At 35.2% G+C, this 25069-nt stretch overlaps 1 protein-coding gene across 7 annotated transcripts in view; it reads left to right on the top strand.

The window, feature by feature from the left end:
- The window catches only part of foxp2.S (forkhead box P2 S homeolog), a 146310-nt gene that overhangs the window by 48594 nt on the left and 72647 nt on the right, over positions 1-25069 (top strand). For 6 of the 7 annotated variants that reach the window (XM_018255874.2, XM_018255875.2, XM_041588546.1 and 3 more), the window contains exon 3: positions 6707-6796. In XM_018255874.2, coding sequence (XP_018111363.1) covers positions 6707-6796 — 90 coding nt within the window. Of the gene's footprint in view, positions 1-6706; positions 6797-11174; positions 11315-25069 lie in introns of those variants that run through there. The other variant, XM_018255881.2, reaches the window with a different exon arrangement.

Here is a 25069-nt window from a genome sequence, read left to right as displayed (position 1 = left end):
ATCCTGTTTGCTCTTTTGAAAAACAGATTTCAGTGCAGAAATCTGCTGGAGCAGCACTAATAACTGATGCATTTTGAAAAAAACATGTTTTCCCATGACAGTATCCCTTTAAATTACCTCTACTATATGTGAATCTTGTAGATAAATAGGTGAACCAATTGTGTGTTTTCAAACATTTAGTACTTTATTTCAATTAGTACTGCTGGCTCTGCAACATCTAAATCTTTTTGTTTATATAAAAGATAATTAGGATTGAACATTCTAATTGTTTCCCAAACTAAAATTCTACTTTAACATACAACAAAAGTTCAAAGTATGCTCGTTTAAAAGTAACTACAAGTATCAAAGCTTATTTTGGCATTGTTTTTGTGCTACGTTGTATATAATTGTTTTTGATATGCTAAATTAACTTAAAATGATGAAGTAATATACACGGTAATAATATAATTTCGGTAATTATCATAACCAGGCATACACTCAACACGTTTCACCAATTATGTTCAATCATGTAAAGTAACTTACATATGTAAGCATTTATATCAGCCAATGAATATACATTTGCATAAATAATCACAGAGCACATTGTATATGCAACTTTGAGAATAAATCATAAGGTTAAATGTGTAAGTTTTATTTTGACAAATATATGCTTTTCTCTTTTTTATTGTACTATCAGGAATACACACATTGTTGTAGGTACAGCATATGCATGTGAAGATGTGTTGTTGAAACTGAAAACAGTTATCAATATTCTAAACATTAGATTCAATTCTCAATAATAACTGTATAGAGGAATCCTATTCCAACAGCAGCAGAAAGTACATCATTTTTTTACATGGGTTTGTACTAAACAAAAGAGAAGTATCTTCATCAAATCAGATTCCAAGCCTAGGATAACTTGAACATGAAGGGGCATGTCAAGCCCCAGTGGAATTTGTTGGTTTAAATATGCTGTGTCAGTCACAGTGAGTAAGATTTGTTTTCCCAATCACTTTTTAGCGATTATTACCATTTTATTTTCCAAATATGCAAAAAAAGAAAGTAGGCCGTGCCTTCTATAGTATTGTATCCCAGCTGTAGAATACAGCAACTCTCTATCAAAAAAGTTCAAAGGATCTAACTCTAGCCCTTGGTTTATAGTATTATTTTGAGTTACTGAATATTCCCCTGTATATTTATGCATTGCATTATATACTCTTTCCTTAAGCTTCAATTTTTCATTATACTTTAAGTAGACACTAAGGGGCAAATTCACTAAGCGCCGAACGCTAGCGTTAATTCGCTAGCGTTTGGCATTTTAGCGCAAATTCACTAACGAACGCTGGCGTAGTTTCGCTAGTGTTACTTCACACCCTTACGCCTGGTGAATTTTCACTAGCGACGTAACTACGCAAATTCACTAACTTGCGCAGTGTATTGAACGCTACCTTTTACGCTAGACTTCCTTCGCCACCTCAGACCTGGCGAAGCGCAATAGAGTAGATAGGGATTGTTTAAAAAAAAAGTCAAAATTTTTTCTAAGTCCCAAAAAACGCTGGCGTGTTTTCTACATTATTGGTGATAGGCTGAAAAAGATCGAAAAATTTTTTGGGGCTCCCCTCTTTCCCCCCTACATTTCCTGACTCATGGCAACTTACCTATACAGTGGGCACATGTGTAGGGCAAAATAAGATTTTTATTTGATGATATAAAAGGTTTTCTAGGCTTTTGTAGTGTGTAGTGCGTATTCCTCCATTGAAATTTGAATTTGGCGCCGTATGCAAATTTGCCTTCGCTAGCGTAACTTCGCTTTACATAGCGAATCAACGCTAGCGCAACTTCGCAACCTAACTCTACCCCTGAGTGCAACTTCGGATTTTAGTGAATTTGCGGAGCGCTGGCGAAGTGCGGCGAAGCGCGGCGAAGTTGCGCCTGCGAAACTACGAATGTTAGTGAATTTGCCCCCAAATATTTCTTAAACTACACATAATCAATGAAATGGATCAGTAAAGCTTTAAAATTGACTTGCAATTGCCATTCTTTGAGATAATGACATGATATTTGTGGGAAAATCTCCAAATGTTAAATGTATGTTCTACAAACATATACCAATGGCTTATGTGAGAAGGCAAATCAATGTTGTAAGAAGATGGGGCTAGTGCACTCAGTTTGTTTACTTTGGTTTTTAGTGTCTGGCTGCCTTCTCTGAATAAAAAAATCTTGCTTAGAGCTGACTGTAGCAGACCTCTCTGTCTTTTCATAATTGATCAGGGGATGACTGCCTTCCCTGAGGGTTAAGACGTGGCAACTTTTTCTGTTTGCTCAGCATCTCAATGCAGTAGTTCAAACATTGTTCACACCAGCTGGCAATGTAATGCCATATGCACATCTTGTCAAAGCAACTGTTGTCATGGATACCAGAAACTATCTGGGAAACCAGCTCATTGATGCTGATATAAATTGTACTGAATAGTTTTGGTTTTGCATATCATTTTAGAAGGTGATGCCTAAAGTTGTCTTAAATGGTGCATGAACAAACTTCAGTAAGATATATATATATATATATATATATATATATATATATCTATATATATATATATATATATATATATATATATATATATATATATATATATATATATACTAAAAGTCAATATAATGGCATTACAGGCAGTTTCATTTCTATTTGATGTAGTATTCGAAAATGTTGGTTCAGCTATAGTTAACCAACTACTTAGAGAGTGCTACATTCTTCCTACGGAACTTCTATCATACAAACTAGGCAAAGGAGTGGGAACTGCTTATTGTTGTTGCCTGGATCAGTTGAAAGTCTTGTAACACAGGATTTATTTCAAATTACAAGCTGGAATCAACCATTGTGACCACTGTGTATCCTACCTTTTTTTACTGACCTTGGTCTGTCTTAACCTGGCATCTGTCTTCTGATCTGGGTGATACTGACATTTTCCTGCCTCTCAAGCACTAGCCTGCTGATGCAGCCTCTTAATTCACTAGCAACAATGTTCCTTATCCTGCTTCTTGTCTGATGTATACTACTTCTGTCATTATGCATGGAGCCCTTTTTAAGTTGCTGCTCACATGCATCAGCATCACAAAGTTTCTCTCCTCTTGCTACTAGTATTATGAGGTTTGGACAACACTCCCACAAATGATCTGTAGCACCTGAAAGTCAGCCCTCTTACTATTGTTTGCTGTTCTTGTTAAGAGAAGACATCTGTAAACTCATCTGCATCCATATTTTACATGATTGCTGCTGTCATTCTTATGCCATTAATAACTAAAGCAGGTGTGCTTGTCTGCTATCCGGCTTTCAGTAATTTTAATGTAATATCAGTTGCACCTGTTTGTTGGGGTTCTTGTGTTATTTTGTCTAAAGCAGTTAGTAGATGATAGAATAGATAGATACATAGTACAACATTCAAAAAAATTAAGAAGCAGTCAGACAGCAACTGTAATGCTGGAGAGCGACCCTACCAATTTTGCTGGCTCTCCTTTACAGAAATGGATGGTGTCAAAAATGTGATTTTGCTCTATTTTAAAGAAAGAGGTCAGTGAAATGATGATCTTTACCCTTTAGGCTTAGCAGTTGGGAACGAATGGGTTGGGAGCAGGGTAGATACTGATCCAATCTGGTCCAATCCTGTGTTGCGAATCCACATGATTATTCACCAGTGGAAAAAATAGCACTTTTACTTTGCTGCTGTCACTCGGACTAAATCAAGATTCATTATACTGATTTGCTTATGTCTGCATAAATACAATAAACCAAATCAAAATGTGTAAACCAATGGCCTGTGGTGTGTTTAATCAAGACAGCTGATGAAACTATCTAGGATTCAGCAGTGGATGAAAGAGACAGAATTATGTGGCACTTTTTGCCTAACATAAGATTTATTTAGCTATGTATATATATATATATATATATATATATATATATATATATATATATATATATATATATATATATATATATATATATATATATATATATATATATATATATATATATAATCCTCCAATGAAAAAGCCGCACTCACAGGACTTATCCAAAGTATAAACAATTCAACAAACTAAAATATAAATTTTTATACTTTGGATAAGTCCTGTGAGTGAGGCTTCTTCATTGGAGGATCCTATGTATACTTGTGGTGTGCACCCAGGCAATGAGAGACGACTTATAGTCTGTAGGGTGGCACACTGCATGGTGCCTTGAGAAAGGCCCCGGAGTAGACAGAAACTTCACGTTGGCTGTATATGCAGTCATAAATACAACATTGAGTTTTCCACTGAAATCCCGGTGTTGCTGGTCTTTTTATATATATATATATATATATATATATATATATATATATATATATATATGTGTGTGTGTGTGTGTGTATGGGACTAGTACTGGTTTAATACTGTTTTTGGGGGGATGGTTTGTGTATGATATGTTCATGGGATATCTTGAACAAAGAACCTTTTCTACAGTTAAATTATTATCATGCCGCTTTTACTAATTAGGTTAAATTGCCTGCAACTAAAAGTTATCCCCAATGACTGTTATTATAAAATGACAAAACACATGTATACATTGTTCAAGTGAGGGTGAAATTAGAGCTCACCACCCTTTACCAGAGGGACATTTCACATCTCTTTTTTAATTGCTATATAAATATCTCAAGAGCTGAAAACGAGAGCACCCATATCATCCTAAAATCCTATAGAAGTTAATAGATAAAAGTGAAATATCCCTGTGGCTGTGGTATTTATGTGCATGTTACAGAGAAATGGTCCCCCTTATCTTGATTTTCCCAAAGTCTGGTGTGAGGTCCATAAGGTGCACTTATAAGACCAAAACAAATATAGCTTTTTCTGTTTGCCAGTGAGGATAAATACTATTTATGTTATAGTTTTATATTTATTAACTTATTTCCTTTCATTAATAATTATAATATTACAATTATATTATTAATAATTATTATTAATACCCAGCTAGGAACCCTCTGTTGAATGCAATTCAATAATATTGATGGATGGATGAATTTCAGTTGTTTCATGTGCAATTAATGCATTTAAAACCTGTGTGGCATTGAAAGCAAAATTGTTTGGGCCATGTATTTGTAAAATATTGAGATGTTATTGTCCTAAAACAATTGCAGAAGCAATAAGTGGTGAAAGCTGGTTTCTGTTTTATTCTGAGAATTTGAAATGCTTCTTTTATTAACAGCCAAGCCGTATTATTTCAATGAGTGAAGTGAATACCATACTTTGTGTAAACTTTTAGCCAAATGATAGCTACATATATAGCTTGTGAATCAGCAAATATGTATGTACATTGTTCCATGTTTGCTTCACTGTACTACATACCAAACTATTATACTAAAAGGTATACATCACTTTTCTGTACTACTGTATATTGCTTTTTTTTTTTTTTATTATTTAGCATTGTAATTGTTATGCTTTTTTGACATATGGACAGATTTTCAGCAAGCAGCATTGTATCCATTTAGCATATGGAACCCTGAAAGTACAGCTACCATACAACTGACAATAATTCCAATGTTCCCTAGCAGGTTGTACCTATGAAAGGAAAATACTTGTGTCTAGCGAATTATGTGCCATTGGTATTTATAATGACGCATTCTGTAAAGTATGTAATCACCAGTATTGCCAAAAATGTTTCCATATTAGCACCACATATTATTATTTTATTATAATTTTGTTATAATATGGATGTTTTGAAGCTGCAATGTGGCTGGATTTCTAAGGAAGAAAAGCTGCACTGAGCTTGATCAAAACATTTTGCCTGAAATGTGCATTTTGAACTTGTGGCATAAATGAGCCCTGTCTAAATACACATTTAGGGGCACATAAACTAAGTCGAAGTGAATTTTCTAGTTAGAAATGTAGAATTTCGAACAATTTTTTGGGTATTTTGACCACCGAATAAGTCTAAATTCGACTTTGACTTTGATTCGAAGTAAAAAAGTTTGACTTCGAAAATTGAAGTACTGTCTCTTTAAAAAAGTTCGACTTTAACACTTCGCCACTTTAAACCTGCTGAATTGCTATGTTAGCCTATGGGGACCTCCTAGAATATATAGCCAACATTCAGCTACGTTTTTAGAAGTCAAAGTAAAATCGTTGGATCAATAGATTAAATCGTTCGAATCGTTCGATTCAAAGGATTTCATAGTACGATCGAACGATTTTACTTCGACCGAATATGGCCAAATTCGATAAAAATAATTTCGACTTTGAGTATCGAAGTAATGCAATTCGATGGTCGAATTTCGAAGTTTTTTACAATTCGAAATTCGACCCTTGATAAATCTGCCCCTTAATATACACCCTGAACTTGGTTAGGTGCTTGTTGACGTGATGCACTCAGCTGTGCTTGCTAAAATGGAAATATAGGCTCATTTTCATGATAGCCCAGATATACAGGTTTTGAAGTTAATAACAAGTAAAAACAAGAAATGTGTCTGGTGATACTGGATCTTGTAGCAGAGTAATACGATAAGTACCTTCTATATTGGCTGGTTTCATGCCACCAAAAAGTCCCCACCCCTGTTATATCACTATTAATTATCTTCTGATAACCTATAACTGCATTCTTTACAACATAATAAAAGCAAGGCTCATAGTACTTACACTTTTTATTATTGCTTAAAGAGTGCATACAACTGTTTTGTTTACATTTTGTTATGTGTTATTGTAGGCACTACAAGCAGCAAGGCAACTTATTTTACAACAGCAAACTAGTGGACTGAAGTCTCCAAAGAGTAACGAAAAACAAAGACCACTGCAGGTATGCCAAACTTTCTAAGCAATGTTTGAAACTTCCATGGACCTTGTAATAAAACAGACATTTTTTGCATAATTTACCAATGTTTCAACCAGTGTTTGTTTTACAGCATTTTGTAAAAAGCATTATTATCCAGCAAAAACTATATGATTGAATTAACACAAAATTGAATGTTCCAAACAAATTAATAGTAAGACCTGTTAAATATAGGCAAATAAAAACACAGACAGATATTTTGCTATTTGCTATTCCCTCCCAAGGTGAGGAAAATTATGCTAATTTCTGAGGAAATCAAAAGTACAAAATGGTATAATGCAGCCAGTATCACAACTGCATTGGATAGGTAGTGTCTGGTTTTGAGAATTGTTTTAGGGGGATTTTTTTCAAAAGTATATTGTATAGCATTATTTTCTGAAAAAAAGTGGTTTGGGAATTTGAAAATAACTTTTTTTTTTTTTGCCAGTATTTGTTATTGTACACTCAATTTGCTTGTGGCAACATTCATATTAAGACCATTCGTTTAAATAAAACAAAAAGAAATGGAAGAGCTATATCCCCGAGGATGACATCAAACTGCTGTCAGAGAAGTGCACCTGCTTTTCCATCTAAGAATATAATACTTGTGCACTGGCACAAAATGAACTTTATATGTTTAATTTATTATCTTTGGAACACATTTATCTCTAAAAAGAAAAGTAAAATTGTGAAGAAAAAAATGAAAATATAGGGCATATAGAAATCTATGTGTTGGGCTTTTGTTCCTCATATTCCTCTGTTTATGGTTTTAGAAATTCAGTTACACATTAAGGGTCATTTACGACTTTAAGTACAATGAGAAAAGTGCAATTTCAAGCACAATTGCCATATATTTCCCATAGTGCAGAATTTTTTGCTAGAATTCCAGGGTAACATGCTTGTCAGTTGCTTGTCAATTGTGGCCATTACAGCAAAATTAACACATTTGCTCCAGCACTTTGCTGTATATTGGATGCAATTGCACTGAAAATGTGCACCAGATTCTTTGGACACTAGTGTGTTGTGCTTATTGACACAGAATGCCAAGGGAACCCTGAAGCTGCTTGATTATAAAAAGAGGCAGGAGGAATGCAGTGACTGCAAGTGCAACGCTACATAAGTGCAAGGAGCGCATTTTGACGCAAGTGTCATAATAATGGGGTTTCAAAAATGGGGTGCAGCGGACTGCTGGGAAATTAAACACTCTGGGTGCATGTTTATACTAGTGACAGTTCCACATAAGTCATCTAAGCTTTTTCCAAAATGACCAAGTGTCAACCCCATCACTAGCTTATAAACATTCATTAACGTCTAGGCAAGCTATGCATGCTGCCTATAAAATGCTCAATTTAAAGTAAACTGCAACACAAAAACTACTTGCTATATTCATTATGCAAGCCTCTTCAATGCACCTGTGGTGATATAACAGGGTTGATGCCTGTGACAGAAAGTATAAATGAATGGATGTAGCTGAATCTAAAGCCCTTTATCAGACTATAAGGTAATTTACTATGATCAAGACAGGGTACAACATTCAAACAATGGGCACAATCTGCTATGCTTTTGCACTTGTGCTCTGCCCTGCATGGCCCTATTGGTAACTATCCATGTTGTTTCAGTCAAGGAATGTTAGTGACACTGGCAATAATAACTGGATTGTCCTGCCCATCCCTTGCCCCTACATAATTTAGGCTTTCATTATTTTGAACGTTGGGTGAGTCTGGGGTTTATTCAGGTTACTTTGTCTCACACTGATATTATTTTTTTTCGACTGAGAATTATATGTATGTATATGTTTATAAAATATTTTGTAAGGACCTGTGATCAATGTGATGAATCTTACTTTTGAAAAGAAAATAATGCATATGTTGATTAATTAATGAGGCATTCATAAATGAATTTCATAGAAATTGAATAAAATTCCTCTTGGCATACTGTACATATGAATTCAGAAAAATTTTGCATTGCACTTGCGACACTAAATGGGAGATTTTCCTAATTTTGAACAAGACGTCTTAACTAAAAAAAAATCTTGGTTTTAGTAGCCTAATTGGTTATCAACATTGATTTATGATAAATAGGGATGTAGCGAACTGTTCGCCGGCGAACTAGTTCGCGCGAACTTCGACTGTTCGCGTCCGCCGCAAGTTCGCGAACGTCGCGCGACGTTCGCCAATAGGCGTTCGCGTCAAAATCGTTCGACCATTCGGTCGCTAAAATCGAACGATTTTCGTTCGATTCGAACGAAAACCGTTCGATCGAACGATTAAAATCCTTCGATCGTTCGAATCGAACGATTTTCGGATGTTCGAAGTTCGCGAACAGTTCGCGAACTGTTCGCATTTTTTGCCGGTGTTCGCGAACGGCGTTCGCGAACACATACTCGGCGGTTCGCTACATCCCTAATGATAAACCATTGATATATACATATACCAAGGAATATGAGGGTTCTGGATATTATATATCCCATACACCTTTGCTCACAAGGGCCCTCCCATGGTCCTGGACATTCTGCTTTTAAATGTAAGTTATCTTTTATTGTTCCAGTCTCCAATCCTACAGTACCTCGACATTCGAAGATGCACTATTGAGACAAAGCTGGTTTATGGTCTTTTAAGTGAAAATGTGTAGTCCTTAATTGTAGATAAAATATAATTTTCATATTTGATATAACCTAAGGTTGGTACATTGTTCCTTTAAATCCAAAACCTACACAATACGAGGACCACATCAACCATTTCTCTGCAAAATACATAATGTAGACAAACAACTAATACATGAGAAATAATTACACGAAAGCCATGTAAACCTAATTAGGATTAACATTTTCCAAAGCTTTTCAGATATATAAGGGATTCACATAAGTCACAATGATTTATTGTCAGTCATTTGATTTTGAGAAAAAATATTTATTCATGACCAAGTTTTCTTGGTGGCATGAAAACCATCAATTATCTATACAATACATCCCCCCAAAATAACATCACTTTTAGTATTTCTTAAGGATCCTTTAAGACAAATGTATTGGACCTGAAAAAGATGTTCTATAATGACAACACTGGTCAAATATGACGATTTCTTTTTATTTTAAAGATTTGAATTTGGGTGTTATTGGCTTATTCTGTTGGTATAATGATGACAGAAAGTTATGAAAAAACTACTATTTTTAAGTTTGCATTAGATTTGTATGACATGATAGAAAGAAATCATTACATTTTTTACAAACCTACTAGTTTATGTATAACCCATCCCAATTATATTTATTGTATGTCTCAAAAGGGTTGCTTTAATTGTAGAATTTTGTTTTTTTTATTCCTGCTGTCCTCTTGAATGGCTGGGCTTGCTAATAAAGCAACAAAATAAGAGGATCTTGAAAAGTGATCATTACGTATCAATACAATTTCTGTGTATTTCAAGAGTTGCTTAGGCAGTATGTGAATTTTGTCCTGGATAGTTTCATGTTGAATTTAATGAATATTTATCAAACCTTTAGAAATTGTGTGTAGTCTTTAACTGTTGTTTTTGACTACTTACTATGTGCAAGAGTATTCGTTTTGTGATTAACATGGATTAATACTAGAATAGATAACTTCAACTTATTGCTACAAAGAGAATAGTACACTGTGGGAAATGTTTTAACCTTTCTGGATAATAGGTTTCCAGATAGTAGATAACATAAAGTACACTCATTTGTTCTGTCATCCTCTTGTAAATTGGCAGGATTTTTCATGGAAATCTACTTTGATCTATCAAATCTTGTAGGTGCAGTCTCACCATATTACACTGCATAATAATATACATTTAGGGGCAGATTTGTCAAAATGTGAAATTAGAGTTTACCATGGAAAAATCCACCCACTTTCTAGTCAATCTTATTGGATATTTAGAAGTGTATTTATCATTGGTTAATTGATTTCTACCTTAAGCATGTCCAGTTTGTTATATTTATAACTAGTTAATACAGACTTAATCTGGAAATTCCTTGTGTTTCTAAAATGGGTTTCCTACAATGCGTTAACATGTATTTAATGCATCAGATCATCTCTTATCAATAATTTATGTAAAGAGACAATAAATAATTGCATCTTTTGCAAGAATGTCTCTTTATAAGTACAGTCATTGGCTATTGCAAAAGTTGGCTGAATTTAAGTATTTGTTCTCTAGTAGCTTAAACATCTTTCCCAGCAAAGGCTGCTTTAGTAAAGAATCTTACAGTGTTCATGTGGCATGCTTGTTGCTAAACATAACCCACACTATATATATTATATATATATATATTTAAAGCATCCTACTCTCACTGTATTACTTCTAATAACTTTGTATTATCCTCAAAAATTGAGACACAACTTTCAATACCCTCTTCTAGATCATTAATAAATAAAAAAAGAAGTGGGCCCAGGACTGAACCTAGAGGTACTCCACTTACAGCTTCTGCCCAGTTTGAAAAGGTTCCATTTATAACAACTGTAGTCTGAAATCAGAGCATCAGTGTTCAAGACCCACCAGGTAAGCATATGACACACAACTTACAATAGTATAATTAAGGATATCTGTTATGAGTGATGAGTGTAGGCAGTTTGTTTACGACATATCAGCAAAAAGCCAGCATATTAACAGCACAGTAGTATCTAAAAATAAGTGCTGCTTTTTTGTTGTTGTATTTTTTGCATTATTGCATCCAATTATGGCTGTTTTTAAAGCATTTTACTGCATATACTGTTGTCAGGTATTAGAAACATCATCCATCCATACTGGATGACTTTTCTATGTGAGTGTGCAGCCAAAGGGTAAGGTTTGATAGTGTCAGAAATTAAAGAGTCAGAGTTAAAATGGGGGTAGGTATGGGATCTATTATCCTGAAGTCTGTTATCCAGAAAGATCCAAAACACAGCAATTACATATTCTAAAGAATATTTCAGCAAACAAATCTTAGTTTGAACTAATTTCCTTTTTCGCTGTAGTAGTGATGGACGAATCGGACACTTTTTTTTAAAACAACGAAAAAATGTAACCAAATGTACTGAAGTCTATGGAGAAATTTTTTTTCCACCTATTGGAGTCGATAGGTGTCTTTTTCGCAGCGAAACCCGGCACAAAATGTCGCTCATCACTACTCTGTAGTATTAAAATTGAACTTTGTACTTGATGTCAAGTAAACAAGCACATATCCATGCTGATGGTCAAACTCGTTTTCCTGTTTTAAATAATCATTTTAAGTACTCCAGATGATGGACATATTTCAAATAAAACCCCATGTCCCAAACTGTGGATAATAGATCCCATAACATCCCATCCCATTATAATGTATTATGCCCGGTATTTATACCTTAAAGTGATGTGGACACTAAAAAATTTATTTTCAAAGTATTAATCTACATTAAAAGTCACCTATAGGTCATGTTGATCATTTTTTGCTGATAGTTCTGCTTTTGTAAGTAATTGTTATTTGAAGTTCTTAAACCAGACTGTTTTGCCAACCTGACTGTCCCTTCTTAACCTGTCAGTTAGAGTTTCTAATGCTAATGGACTACTGCTGCACAAATATGGCAGCCCACACATACAGGAACAGGGTAGTAAGAAAAGTAATGTAAAAGCATCTCTAGGTACAATGGTGTTTCTCTGTAAAACATAATGTAGTGCTTTTACAAGTTGCCAGGTCTTACAGGTATTTGTATTTGATCATCTGTTTTATTCAAATACAGTGAAACGTAACAGTAGCAAATTACTATTTTCCTGGGTTCCAACAGCCACTTGTTTGGCATTGTCTGCTGTTTTGTCTTTGCAACTGTGGGCAAAGCATATTTTAGCCAGACACTTAATAAAAAGTTTAAATGGTGATGAATGCCAAAAAGAAATGTATGAATTTCTATGTAATATTCACATAGTTTGTGCTTTGGAATATTTACATATTTGATATTTTTAATAAAATATTCCATTACTTTCAAACTAAAGGGCCTTCCAGCCCATGTCATTAATGTTTCATTCCAACTCTGCTCACACTGCAGAAAAAAAACTTGTCCACTTCTGCCTTAGGAAAACTTTTTGAAACTCATGCATATTTCATTTGCTGTTTTGAAATAGTTTGCATTTTTTTGCATTGTTTTTAAATAACGGTGAATTACTTCACCTCTGCTTATAAAACCATGGTTGGTGACACCCAATTTGAGTGTGTTTCCCATTTGTATTATGACAGTTTATTTTATTTTGCAATAGAATGTCTGTCTGCCCCTGGAATTTCTATCTCGTTATATGAGACAATTCCCTACCTGTAATCCTTCAAAATCCCCTGAAGACCCACCACTTCAAAGATCCTTATCTAACTCAATCTGTTCTTTTATTGATAGGAACAAAAGCCATTTTCTGCAACAACCTTTTATTACAATAGTTCCCTGACCCTTTAGATTGCAAACTGCAGTGAGCATGTCCCACTTGTTCTCCCTGTCTTTTTCTGACCCATATTCATACATTTGTTGTCTGGTTCCTGTGTGCTATAGTACTGTTATAATGTGCTGCCTGAAGCATTCATAAGGCAAATTGGATAATCAGTTCACCCTCAATACTAGGGGGCACATTTACGAAGGGTTGAATATCGAGGGTTTATAAACCTCGAAGTAAAATCCTACAAATTCGAATATCGAATTAGTCAAACGATGGTCGAATAGTCAAACAATTTTTAGTTCGAATCTTTCGAGTCGAAGTCGAAGTCGTAGTCGAAGGTCATAGTAGCCTATTCGATGGTCGAAGAACCCCAAAAAAAACTTCGAAATTCAAAGTTTTTTTACTTCAAATCCTTCAGACAAGCTTCGTAAATGTGCCCCTAAATGTGTAGTGGAGTGTGTCAGATGCAATAAAACAAATAAGGTGTTATTTATTAATAAATAGAAAGTCAGCTCTGAATGTATGCATGTTTCGCACATTTGTGTATATGTGTGTATAAAAAAAAGAGTGAAAGGAAGAGAGAGAGAGATAATGAACTAATACTAATGAAGACATACAGAACCTTATTTGCACATATATTGTGCGCCATTTGAAAGGGTGTATTGCAATGAAGAAATGTTGAACTATATCATGATGTAATTTTGACAGTAGTATGGGGCTTTTGGACAAGGGACAATATAATTATACAAAAGAAATACAGCATTGAACTGATATTTACATATGAATCTAGACTGATGAATAAATATATATTGTGTCGCAAGAATAGAGATCCTGAAGACTTAAGTTCTACATAAAATAATTCTGTTGTCCAAATAATTATACTAATACACACTATTATATTGGCATCATGATTTAACTGACCTGAATTATAGAAGAAATAGCAAGTGTATATTTAACTGTTAGACCCAAACATAACAGAAACTGAGCTAACTTTAAGTAGTGATGGGTAGGGATGTAGCGAACAGTTCGCCTGCGAACTTGTTCGCGCGAACTTCGACCGTTCGCGTCCGCCTAATGTTCGCGAACGTTTGGGAACGTTCGCAATTTGAGTTCGCGACCATTCGACCGCTAAAATCGAACGATTTCCATTCGTTCGAACGATTTCCATTCGTTCGAACGATTTCCATTCGTTCGAACGATTAAAATCCCTCGACCGTTCGATTCGAATGAAAATCCTTCGATCGAACGATGAAAATCCTTCAAACGTTCGAATCGAACGAAAAATCCTTCGAACGTTCGAATCGAACGATTTTGCGGGTGTTCGAAGCTCGCGAACGGTTCGCGAACCGTTTGCATTTTTTGCCGGTGTTCGCGAACGGCGTTCGCGAACACCAAAATGGCGGTTTGCTACATCCCTAGTGATGGGTGAATCTGACACATTTCACTTTGCCAAAAATTTGTGAAACGGCAAAAATTCACCAAAATGCATTGAAGTCAATTTTTTTATTGTCTTGCGACAATTTTTTCACCTATTGGAGTCTATGGGCTTCATATATTAAGTGAAACTCAGTGAAAAATTTAGCTCAGCACTAATTTTAAATAATGTTGCAGCCTACAAACAGCTCCTCTGGGATCAAACAATGAAATTCAAAGCTAAACATGAGGGATAATAACATTAAACAAATAAGGTCAGGGTGGGGGGCTTTTAACAGTAAGGAGCATACATATTTGCTTAAGGCAAATCTAATCTAATAATCTAATCTAATAATAGTGTTGTAATTTACCAAAAATACACAAATTCCTATCCAACCGCAGGCAATGATATGCATTCATCATCCATTTCTATAGGGGACAATTTATTCAATTTTAATAGATTATTAAAATTATGAATTAAATATTAGTACAATACACTAATCATTTCAGAATAGTAATTTTCATGTGAAAAAACTTTCCCAAATGTTTAATCCACCAATGTTTAATCCCAGTGAAGGTTTTTCTAGGGTAAAAAATTGGATTAGTGAATTTTTCACCCATTTATAAATAAGTCTAAGTAACCTTCTCAATGCTAGTGAGAATAATTAAAACCAAGAGAAGAGAACAATTTATCATGGTCAATAAAACTGTAATTAGAAAAAGTACCTATTTGATAAAAGTGAGAATCCTCTCACCAAGAGAGTTGTGAAATTCTCACAGTGAATTTTTTTCACATGCAAGTGAAAGTGGTATCTCTTTTTTAAATAAATTGGTGGTGTGTATGTGGTTTTAAATTAAAATACCCAAAATTTTATGATGTAGCAGTTCCATGCCAACCTTCTCCCATGTTTAGGGGTAGATTTATCAAAGATCGAGGTGAATTTTCAAATTCAAAAAATTCCAATTTCAAGCTATTTTTCAAGCTTTATTCAACTAGGGAATAGTTTAAATCAATTTGAATTTCAAAAAAAATTGAAAATTCAAATATCGAAATTTATCATGTACTGTCTATTTAAAAATTTGACTTTGACCATTCGCCATCTAAAACCTGCCGAATTGCTGCTTTAGCCTATGGGTGACTTCCTAGAACCCATTTGGATTCAATTGGTGGACTTTGAAAAGATCAAAGGTTTTTTTGGGAAAAACTTAGATTCGAATTTGATCGAATTTGGACAAATACAGACCTATTCAATCAAAAATGGGCCTATTTGGCCAAAAAAAACTTTGACTTAATTTTGGTTGGTCTTTTTGAATTCAAATTTCGAAGTTTTTTAAATTTTGAAATTCGAACCTTGATAAATATGCCCCTTAAAGTGGCACTATATACATGCAGTTACAGTAAATTGCAGTGTGTTCACAAGGCATATTTTTGCTCAACTAGTACTGTGCTAATCTGAATTTCCATTAGCATTTTTGGTAAGGTTTTTACAATTGGCTCTCTATTCAGATGTTATTTTGTTTACTCATATTTCTGTTTCTTACTCCATGGAACTAGACATTTTATGTAAAGACATATTTTGAATTTTAATTTCTCAACTTTGTTGTAAGTTATAAGCATGTAGCTTATTATTATTTTAACTAAACTTACAGCTGCCTAGCTGCAAAGTATCTATTCTGCATTATTATGACTAGTTCTTTAACTTGTGCTGTTTTAAATTGCCAGCAATTACCATATTTCAACCTTATTTTTAGGTTTAAATTGCAGTGTGAGATTGTACTCTTCTCTTAGCTAATTAGTGCTATCAGGGAACAGTGGGTTACCTCATTAGTTCCATGTGCATTTAATTAAAGAAGAGAAAATCAGAGTTAACCTCATAGTTAATATTTTCACAGAGTATTACAATGCCAACACCTTCAATTGGAGTCACACCCCTGTGTATCTAATTATGCACTGGTGCAAAATAAGGTTAGGGAGGGTACCAACATGCTGTTAACAAAATAGTTGAAATGGAAATGTGTTTTCTAGTAGCTTACAGATCAATTGTACTTAAACAATCAGTTTGAACTCTTTATCAGTTAAGGTTAATATAAGTAGTCTGGTCCTTAACTATGTGGGAACTCTTTTTCCACTGTGTCAGGGTAGCTGATGTTTAAAGTTGTTTAGAAATAAAGTGCATTTATAAATCATTATTTATGAGCTTCACCTTATAGAGCATAACTGCATAACTATGTTAACTCTTTGTGTTGTTACCAAAGAGCTCTTAATCTCATCATGAAATTCCCTAATGTATAAAAATGGCATTCAATTTATATAGGTTAAGGTAGAAATAAACAGTAAAGATTTATATTTTATTTCCTTCCATTTTATTATTTATAATATTATATATTTCCAATACAAAATCTATTGTTAAAATATTTGTAAAAATATAATTTATTGCAGAGTATATTACATAGCTATTTTACTATAAATTGCCATTAGTGTGTATACAATCTTAAATACTTGACATACATTTTGAAAATATTTATCTTCTTAAGTTTAAAGGCCTCAGATTTATAAGCATGTATTTAGTGTGTTACAAATTCCCAGTCATGCTTAGTCAGCAACATCATACCCAGATTATCTTAGTAACAGAATCAATTTTGCTTAGAGAGCTTTTGCTTCTTCAGAGACATGTCAACACTGGTGATAGTCTTTGATCTCACATTTAATCAATTGACTTGATAACCCATATAAAACTAAAAAAAAACAACTTATGTAATTAATTTTAAGCAGATTCCTTATATTTATAATTTAAATGATGGACAGTTAAAGAAGGAGTATAGCAATACGAAAAGTTTAACTTTTACTTTCATAAAATGCAGAATAACAATAATGTTTTAGTTATTTGGTATCTGAATATGGAATGTGGAATAGTTATCAATTAAACCAATTATATAATTGAAGCTATTAATTTTAATTTTTGGGGAGCTATGACATAGTGATTAGGAAAATGTCATTCTCATTGTTACTAAACATGGTGGCTAGCAATTGCAACAGATACTGTATATAGGATCATTTGTTAACAAACTCTTTCCCAGTTGTCAACGGTATCATTATTTACAAACAAAAATGAAGTTAAAATGCAAAGAATCAGATGCACCCCATGAAAATGTGTACTTCTGTGATATCATTTGGATTGGACTATGCGTTGGTGTATCTTTTGCCATTTTTTTCATCAAATATGACATATAGCCCCCATGGGACAAAGAACGGTATTAAATACAATCTGTTAGAACCAGATTGTGACACTTGTAAGATGCTTTGAACCTCTCTGCTGACATGCGTTATGTCAATGACCTTTGCTGTTGCCTTTACAGTGCAAATAGTTTAAGGGAGAAGTGGTAATCTTTTTCCAGTGTAGCCAGTTAGATGGTGTGCCAAATCTAGCCAATTTGAATGATAGATCTCCTAGTCCAGCAACTTGTATTGACCAACAAAAGTTGATTACTGATTGGTTGCTATATTTAAAATGATTAATTCCAATTAAATTGTAAAGTAGAAATGTTATGAGTTTCAAAGCAGGGATTTTGTTTCTCTTTCAGACTGATCCTATTGCACCATTTTTAAACTAGAGCGTTAGAGGTTTTCTAATTTTTTTTGCTATGAATTGTCCAAAAAACATGAGGTTTTCTGGGTGTTTTCCGAAAGGGACCAGCACTCCGTTTTTCAAATTTGCAAAAATTTATTATAACACCACAGTGCCTCCAACGTTTCGGCCTGCATTGGGGCCTTTATATATATAAGCAATGCAAGGAGATGGCACACCAAGATATTAAAGCAACAACATTTTTCTGAAGAAAATAGGAAGAATATTGAACCAACGTTTCAGTTCCTCACAGGAACTTTCATCGGGGAGTCTCTCTCTCTCTCTCTCTCTCTCTCTCTCTCTCTCTCTCTCTCTCTCTCTCTCTCTCTCTGTCTGTCTGTCTGTCTGTCTGTCTATGATGAAAAACACACAGTCTAAGACCATAGTGATTGCTTATACATTTGCTTAACATGCTTTGATTATGGGGTAATGGCATTCTCATTTTATAAGAACATTTTATAAATGATCATCATAAAGTATAATCATGCACCAGGCGGTGCTGTTTATATTTGTCACTGCTGTCTCACACTGCTGGGGTCCTGAGTTTGATTCTGACCTGAGTACTACTGCAGGCAACCTGTATGTCTCTGTCTCTCTTTGGGATTTCAGTGTCAGGTTGAGACAGAGGTGAGTGACTGGCTGAAAGCAGCCTTTGTACTGCATAAAACTGGTAAAGTGGGTATAGGGATAGGCTGGAAAAACATGTTAAAAAGGATTTTATTAATGAAGGAAGATAGTGAAGTAGGGTTAATGAAAGGTATCAGAAAATACACAAGTCCTTATTACCAGGCCAGTGGTCAGGGGCAAGTGGCAAGCAAACAAGTCTGTAATATAGGCAGGGGTCTGGGCTGACTGCAAGCAAGGAATGTCCAACAAACAGGCTGTGGTCTGGGCAGGCTGAAGACAAGGATGAATCCAAAGAACAGGCCAAGATCAAACCAAAAGATCAACACGAAGCAAGGCAGGGAACTGGACAAGGACTAGGAACTCAGGAACAGGCATGGAGGGACCAGGCAGCAAATCAATAGCAAACTGGCAGGACAAGGCTATGGCACTCAGTTGATCAAGCAGCATGGGTTGTAAGAAGCAGACTTGTATGGAGCTTAATTGTAGATTGCCTACACATTTTATTAACAAGGTGGAGGAGGTAGAATAGTCAGGAGACTTAACCCATGTACCTTGGGTAGACATACCAATGGTAACTCTGACAGCCCCCAGTGGCTCAGAAGATTAGTGCAGATAGAATTCAGCACACAGTCTAGAGTTCAATTACAGGTGATTCCTGACATTCAGGTGCCCAACTTTCCTATAACATTGCAAAAACATACAGAAAAGTTAACTGGCTCCTGATAAAAATGACCCTAGTAGGATAGGAACCTTAGACTGCGCTGCATAAATCCCTTGCCATGTAATGCGCTGTGTAAATCCCTTGCCATGTTATAACTAATAATAAACTACCTTTACTTCCAGTGCAGTATCATTTTAGAAATGTAACTTTTCCTGAATTATATATGTCTAGTTCAATGGAAATGAAATTATGAAAAGTATTGTCTGCTCTTAAAAACAAATATTATGCCAAATGTAAAGTGCCTAGATGTTAAATAAGGGATTTTAAACTGTTAAATATATCTTTTAATAAATTATACAATGGCCCTCTCTGTATGTCAGACAATTATTTACATACCAGCTGGAATACTCTGCAATGTCAGTTTAGAAGCTAAGAATTACTGCAGTCTTGAGCAGAATCAAATAAATAAACTGTGATCACGGCAGTGGCTCAGAGTAATCTGGCCATTCACATTTAATTTAAAAATTCAACCTTTAAAAAATAAGGTTATACAAATAAGACAAGTAATGAGATTTGAAACAGATGTGAGATTTTTTTTTCTTTTTGTTTTGAAGAACCATTTGTAAAAGGTCAGAGTAATTCTAAATTGTCGGCAAGATATTTTTGTCAGAGTTTACATTATATTTTATGTGGGGTGTGTTACTTGTCAATTTTTGGAAAAGATATATTAATCTGAAGTCTACTGCCACTTCATTTGGAATATAGACAAGTTAATTTATTTGGCATCATATAATCGTATGAAAAAAACTCCCCAGTAGCATGCAGGGGTTGTTTAAAAAAGCTCTACTAAACTTTTATTTCCAAGCTTCTATGTTCCAAGCTTTACTGCTTTCTTGGCTATGCTTTGTATTGGAAACTGTTTCTCTAAAGTCCTTTTGCCACTTCAGGTAATAACCATTACAAGTGATGGGCAAATTTGTCCCGTTTACCGCAAAATTTGTGAACGGTGAAAAATTTGCAGTCAAAGGGTGTCAAAATTATTTTGACGCGCATCAAGTTTGACACCCGCGACAATTTTTATATGCATCCCTATTTTATCCAAATGTATTAAAGTCAGAATAATTTAGACTCGCAACAATTTTTATGTGCTGACTATTCTGACGCCCCAGTTTTGCAAATATATTCACTGGTGGGCAAACGCGGAAATTCACTGCAAATCCACCGCCAGCAAATTTATTCACCCATCACTACCCATTACTGCATTTCAGTACTTCTTTGTTGAGTTCTGTGGCGAGATGGATAAAATGGCAATAGCAAAAGTTTTTTGCATTGCACAACTAATATGGGCCAGCAATTATCGTGCACTACATTCTATATACAGTAGGTATCTATGAGTGGTACAGTCAATATCTATAAGTGGCACAGTATATTTTATTTTTTTCTTTTAGTGGATCTTATACAATACTAGGGATGTAGCGAACTGCCGATTTGGTGTTCGCGAACGCCGTTCGCGAACACCGGCAAAAAATGCGAACGTTCGCGAACAGTTCGCGAACTTCGAACACCCGCTAAAATCGTTCGATTCGAACGTTCGAAGGATTTTTCATTCGAATCGAACGTTCGAAGGATTTTAATCGTTCGATCGAAGGATTTTCATTCGAATCGAACGTTCGAAGGATTTTAATCGTTCGAACGAATGGAAATCGTTCGAACGAATGGAAATCGTTCGAACGAATGGAAATCGTTCGAACGAATGGAAATCGTTCGAACGAATGGAAATCGTTCGAACGAATGGAAATCGTTCGATTTTAGCGGTCGAATGGTCGAATGGTCGAACGATTTGTATTCGAATCGAACGCGAACTCAAAATGCGAACGTTCCCAAACGTTTGCGAACATTAGGCGGACGCGAACGGTCGAAGTTCGCGCAAACAAGTTCGCCGGCGAACAGTTCGCTACATCCCTATACAATACATGACTAAGTGTTTTAATCATCATCATCATCATCATCATTTATTTATATAGCAGCCAAATGCATATGTACAAGCCTTTGGACTTTACAGTATTAGCCATGGAGCAGAACCCTTGAACCCTTGTAGCCATGCAGAAGACCCTTGTAACAGCACGTTTAAAATTCTTATTTTGATTTAGTAAGATTTGTGTTTTACCATACTTGCTAAAAAATAAGTTCAGTCTCATTTATCTCTTTGAATAGATATGGCTTATGCCATATCAGAAGCAAGCACTAGGTTGAATATCACAAATCCCCAAATGACTTTAATCCAGTAGTAGGCTATGGGCAAAGTTTCTATTTTATAGGTGGTTCAACTTATATCAGTGTTGACTGAACTCATTTCTCTGGAATCCTTACCATACTGTCCTTGATAATTGGTAATTCATATATTGTAACCTCCGCAAACCTGTCATTCACTCTCCCTGCTTATGGTGGTGCTGGACTTCCGTAGACCAGGCAAGGAACCGCACACACGCAATTTTTCAGCAATCGGGGAATATCCCCTTTTATTGTGCCACCAACAAGATCAACATTTCGGGGGAGTTAACCACCCCTCATCACCCGGGGTTAACCCACCCTTCATCACCAGAAACATGGGTCAACCCCCCCCCAAACATTCCCCGACTGCCAAAAAATTGTGTGTGTGCGATTCCGGTTACTTCTATTCACTCTTGATAATTGGTAAAAATTATATCAATCCATAAGAAATAAATTTGATCTATTTGTAGTAATAACTATTAATGACATTTCTGGATCAAGTGGAACTGATCGTGCCATAACAACCAGTCTTAAAATATTGCAATGGAGCATAATTTGTTGATGTTCTGAGTGTGTTGTTTGTAACTTACTTTTTGAGTTGTAGTGTATATGTAAAAAAAAACAAGCCAAAGTATGTCATTGGTATTTTGTGCTAGGTCCACTGGGAATTGGCATACCAGCAATCCACATGCAAAGTTCTTGTAGTGTTTGTGTTTTAAAGTCCTTTATGTCATTTTAACAGCCAGTAAACACAAAGATTTTAAAATAAAACTAGCTTATACTTTTTGTGTCCCTGAACCCTGGTGCTAAATTGAACAAGGAGGCAGAAAATTGCAGGATCAGAGATGTACAGTTAAGAAGAGATTTGTTATCTACCTTTTTACTTTTGAATTTAGGGAAAAAACTCATATCCGTACATGGAAATGCCAAAGTGTGTCATTTATTTCATATTAGGCAATTTCTCTTTTTTTCAAGATAATAAACCAACAGAAGTATTACAAACACAGTGAAAAGATGTATATTTTGCATTTGCCTGCAAATCAGTTAGTTGGTTAGTTATTTAGAATTATGATGTTTGTACATTGGGATAGAATTGATACTTTCAAAGTTTTCATCCTCAGGCCAAAGTGTAGTTTCCATAGATTTGTATAACTGAAGTGTGCTGGCAATACTGATACACAAAAGTTAACTATAAATGTAATCATTTACATATCTGGGTACAGATGTTCAAGTGTCCTGCATCAAACCTTTAAAATAATGTTTCTCTGAAGAGTTTTCTTCAGTTTTTCTCAATAAATGTGCTTCCAAAAAGCTGAAGATTAGTCTATATACCTTACTATACATTTTAAAAGGAAAATGGGGACCCCTGTCCAAGGAGATCCCCACATGCCACCCAGAGACCCCTATACAGTAAGAAAAAAGCTTTGTTGAATGCTGGCACTCTTGGATACAAGGATTAGAATACACATTTCAATTGAATATTTTAGCCCTTGTGTTACAAAATGGACATATATTATAGCTTCTATCAACCCAGTAGACATTATTAGAATGGTATTCTGTACTGTGTGTGTTTCTGTTGTGGTAGGCCTTTTATTGATGTACTTTCTATTAGGGTTCTTGTGTGACATCTAATTGAAAAAAAAAACAGGTGCAAACCACCATGCTTTATACCGGACACCATGCTTGGAACTCAGCACCCTTGAATTGAATGACCTATGTTTCCACCATGAACACAGTGATGTCTGCTTTTGTGAACAGACAACTTTCTTGTAATAATAACTCATCCTTAACTTTCACATAATTTTGATGTGTAAGTTGGGGATTGTCACAGTGGGTGCAAGGTGCAGCAGGGCCATGCCCCTATTGCCTTTCTATGGAAGGCTTTAAGCACAATGCTGCCTTGTGCCAGACAGCACTGTATTCTGCACATTGGATGGGATTTTTAATCTGGCACAGCACAGCAATGTCTCAGACACAAGTGCTATGTAAATGAACACTTGGGGGCCGATTCACTAACTTCGAGTGAAGGATTCGAAGTTAAAAAACTTTGAATTTCGAAGTTTTTTTTGGGCTACTTCGACCATCGAATGGGCTACTTCGACCTTCGACTACGACTATCGAAGGATTCGAAGTAGAAATCGTTCGACTATTCGACCATTCGATAGTCGAAGTACTGTCTCTTTAAAAAAAACTTCGACCCCCCCTAGTTCGCCATCTAAAAGCTACCGAAGTCAATGTTAGCCTATGGGGAAGGTCCCTACAGGCTTGGCTAACTTTTTTTGATCGAAGGATATTCCTTCGACCGTTGGATTTAAATCCTTCGAATCGTTCAATGCAAAGGATTTAATCGTTCGATCGAAGGAATTATCCTTCGATCGTTCGGTCGAACTATCTGCGCTAAATCCTTCGACTTCGATATTCGAAGTCGAAGGATTTTAGTTCCTAGTCGAATATCGAGGGTTAATTAACCCTCGATATTCGACCCTTAGTGAATCGGCCCCTAAGTGATACAACTTTGCTCCCTCTTGCACTTGCATCCAGAGCTGTACTAAATGAAGCCCACAGTCTTGTATATCTAATATTTTGTACATAAATATTACTTTATTATTAGATGAACATTAATGCAGTTCAGCCGTATTACTTAAACAGAATGTATCAGTTCCTTAGGCACCATGTGAATAGAGCTTGAACACGAGGTTAGTTAAGAACCAATGTTGAGATTTGGCAGCATGCTGTTTACTCATGAGGTAAGCCAGCATGACTCAAACATGTACGAGCAGACTGCATCAAGAGCTGCAAATGCTCTGAAATCAAACAATAGCACTAGAAATATGCCGTGCCATCTGTCAGTACATTAAATGCATAGTTTATTTAATTACTATAAAAAGTAAGCAAACAGATCTAAATTCCCTGCAATTTAATTACGGAGAAGTTATTGTCTATGATAAAGAACACCATGTTTTTGAAACTTAACACTTTAAATCCTGCATACCAATAAGTATACAGGCCAGGTGGCTTTCTCTGGATTTTTTTTTCTAAACAGACACCTCTTTTTACATTATATGGTATATTCACTAGTTTTCAAGGCTTACACATAGCCTTAACAACTGAAAGGTACATTTCAGAGACGATTAAACCTTCACAACTTACTTTTCTAAGGTTGGTTCCTTGCAGTTCCCTTTAGATTCTGTAGCACCAAAGAAATATGTGTGATAAAGTGATTTCTTTCAGTCAGAACCCTTGCATATTGAGCCTGAACCCTCAACCCTGAAGTCAGAAAAGCAC

The sequence above is a fragment of the Xenopus laevis genome, chromosome 3S, assembly GCF_017654675.1.
Source record: "Xenopus laevis strain J_2021 chromosome 3S, Xenopus_laevis_v10.1, whole genome shotgun sequence".
In the NCBI taxonomy this organism is placed as follows: domain Eukaryota; kingdom Metazoa; phylum Chordata; class Amphibia; order Anura; family Pipidae; genus Xenopus; species Xenopus laevis.
Note: the sequence above shows the minus strand (reverse complement) of the source record. Positions and strands in the feature narration are given on the sequence as shown.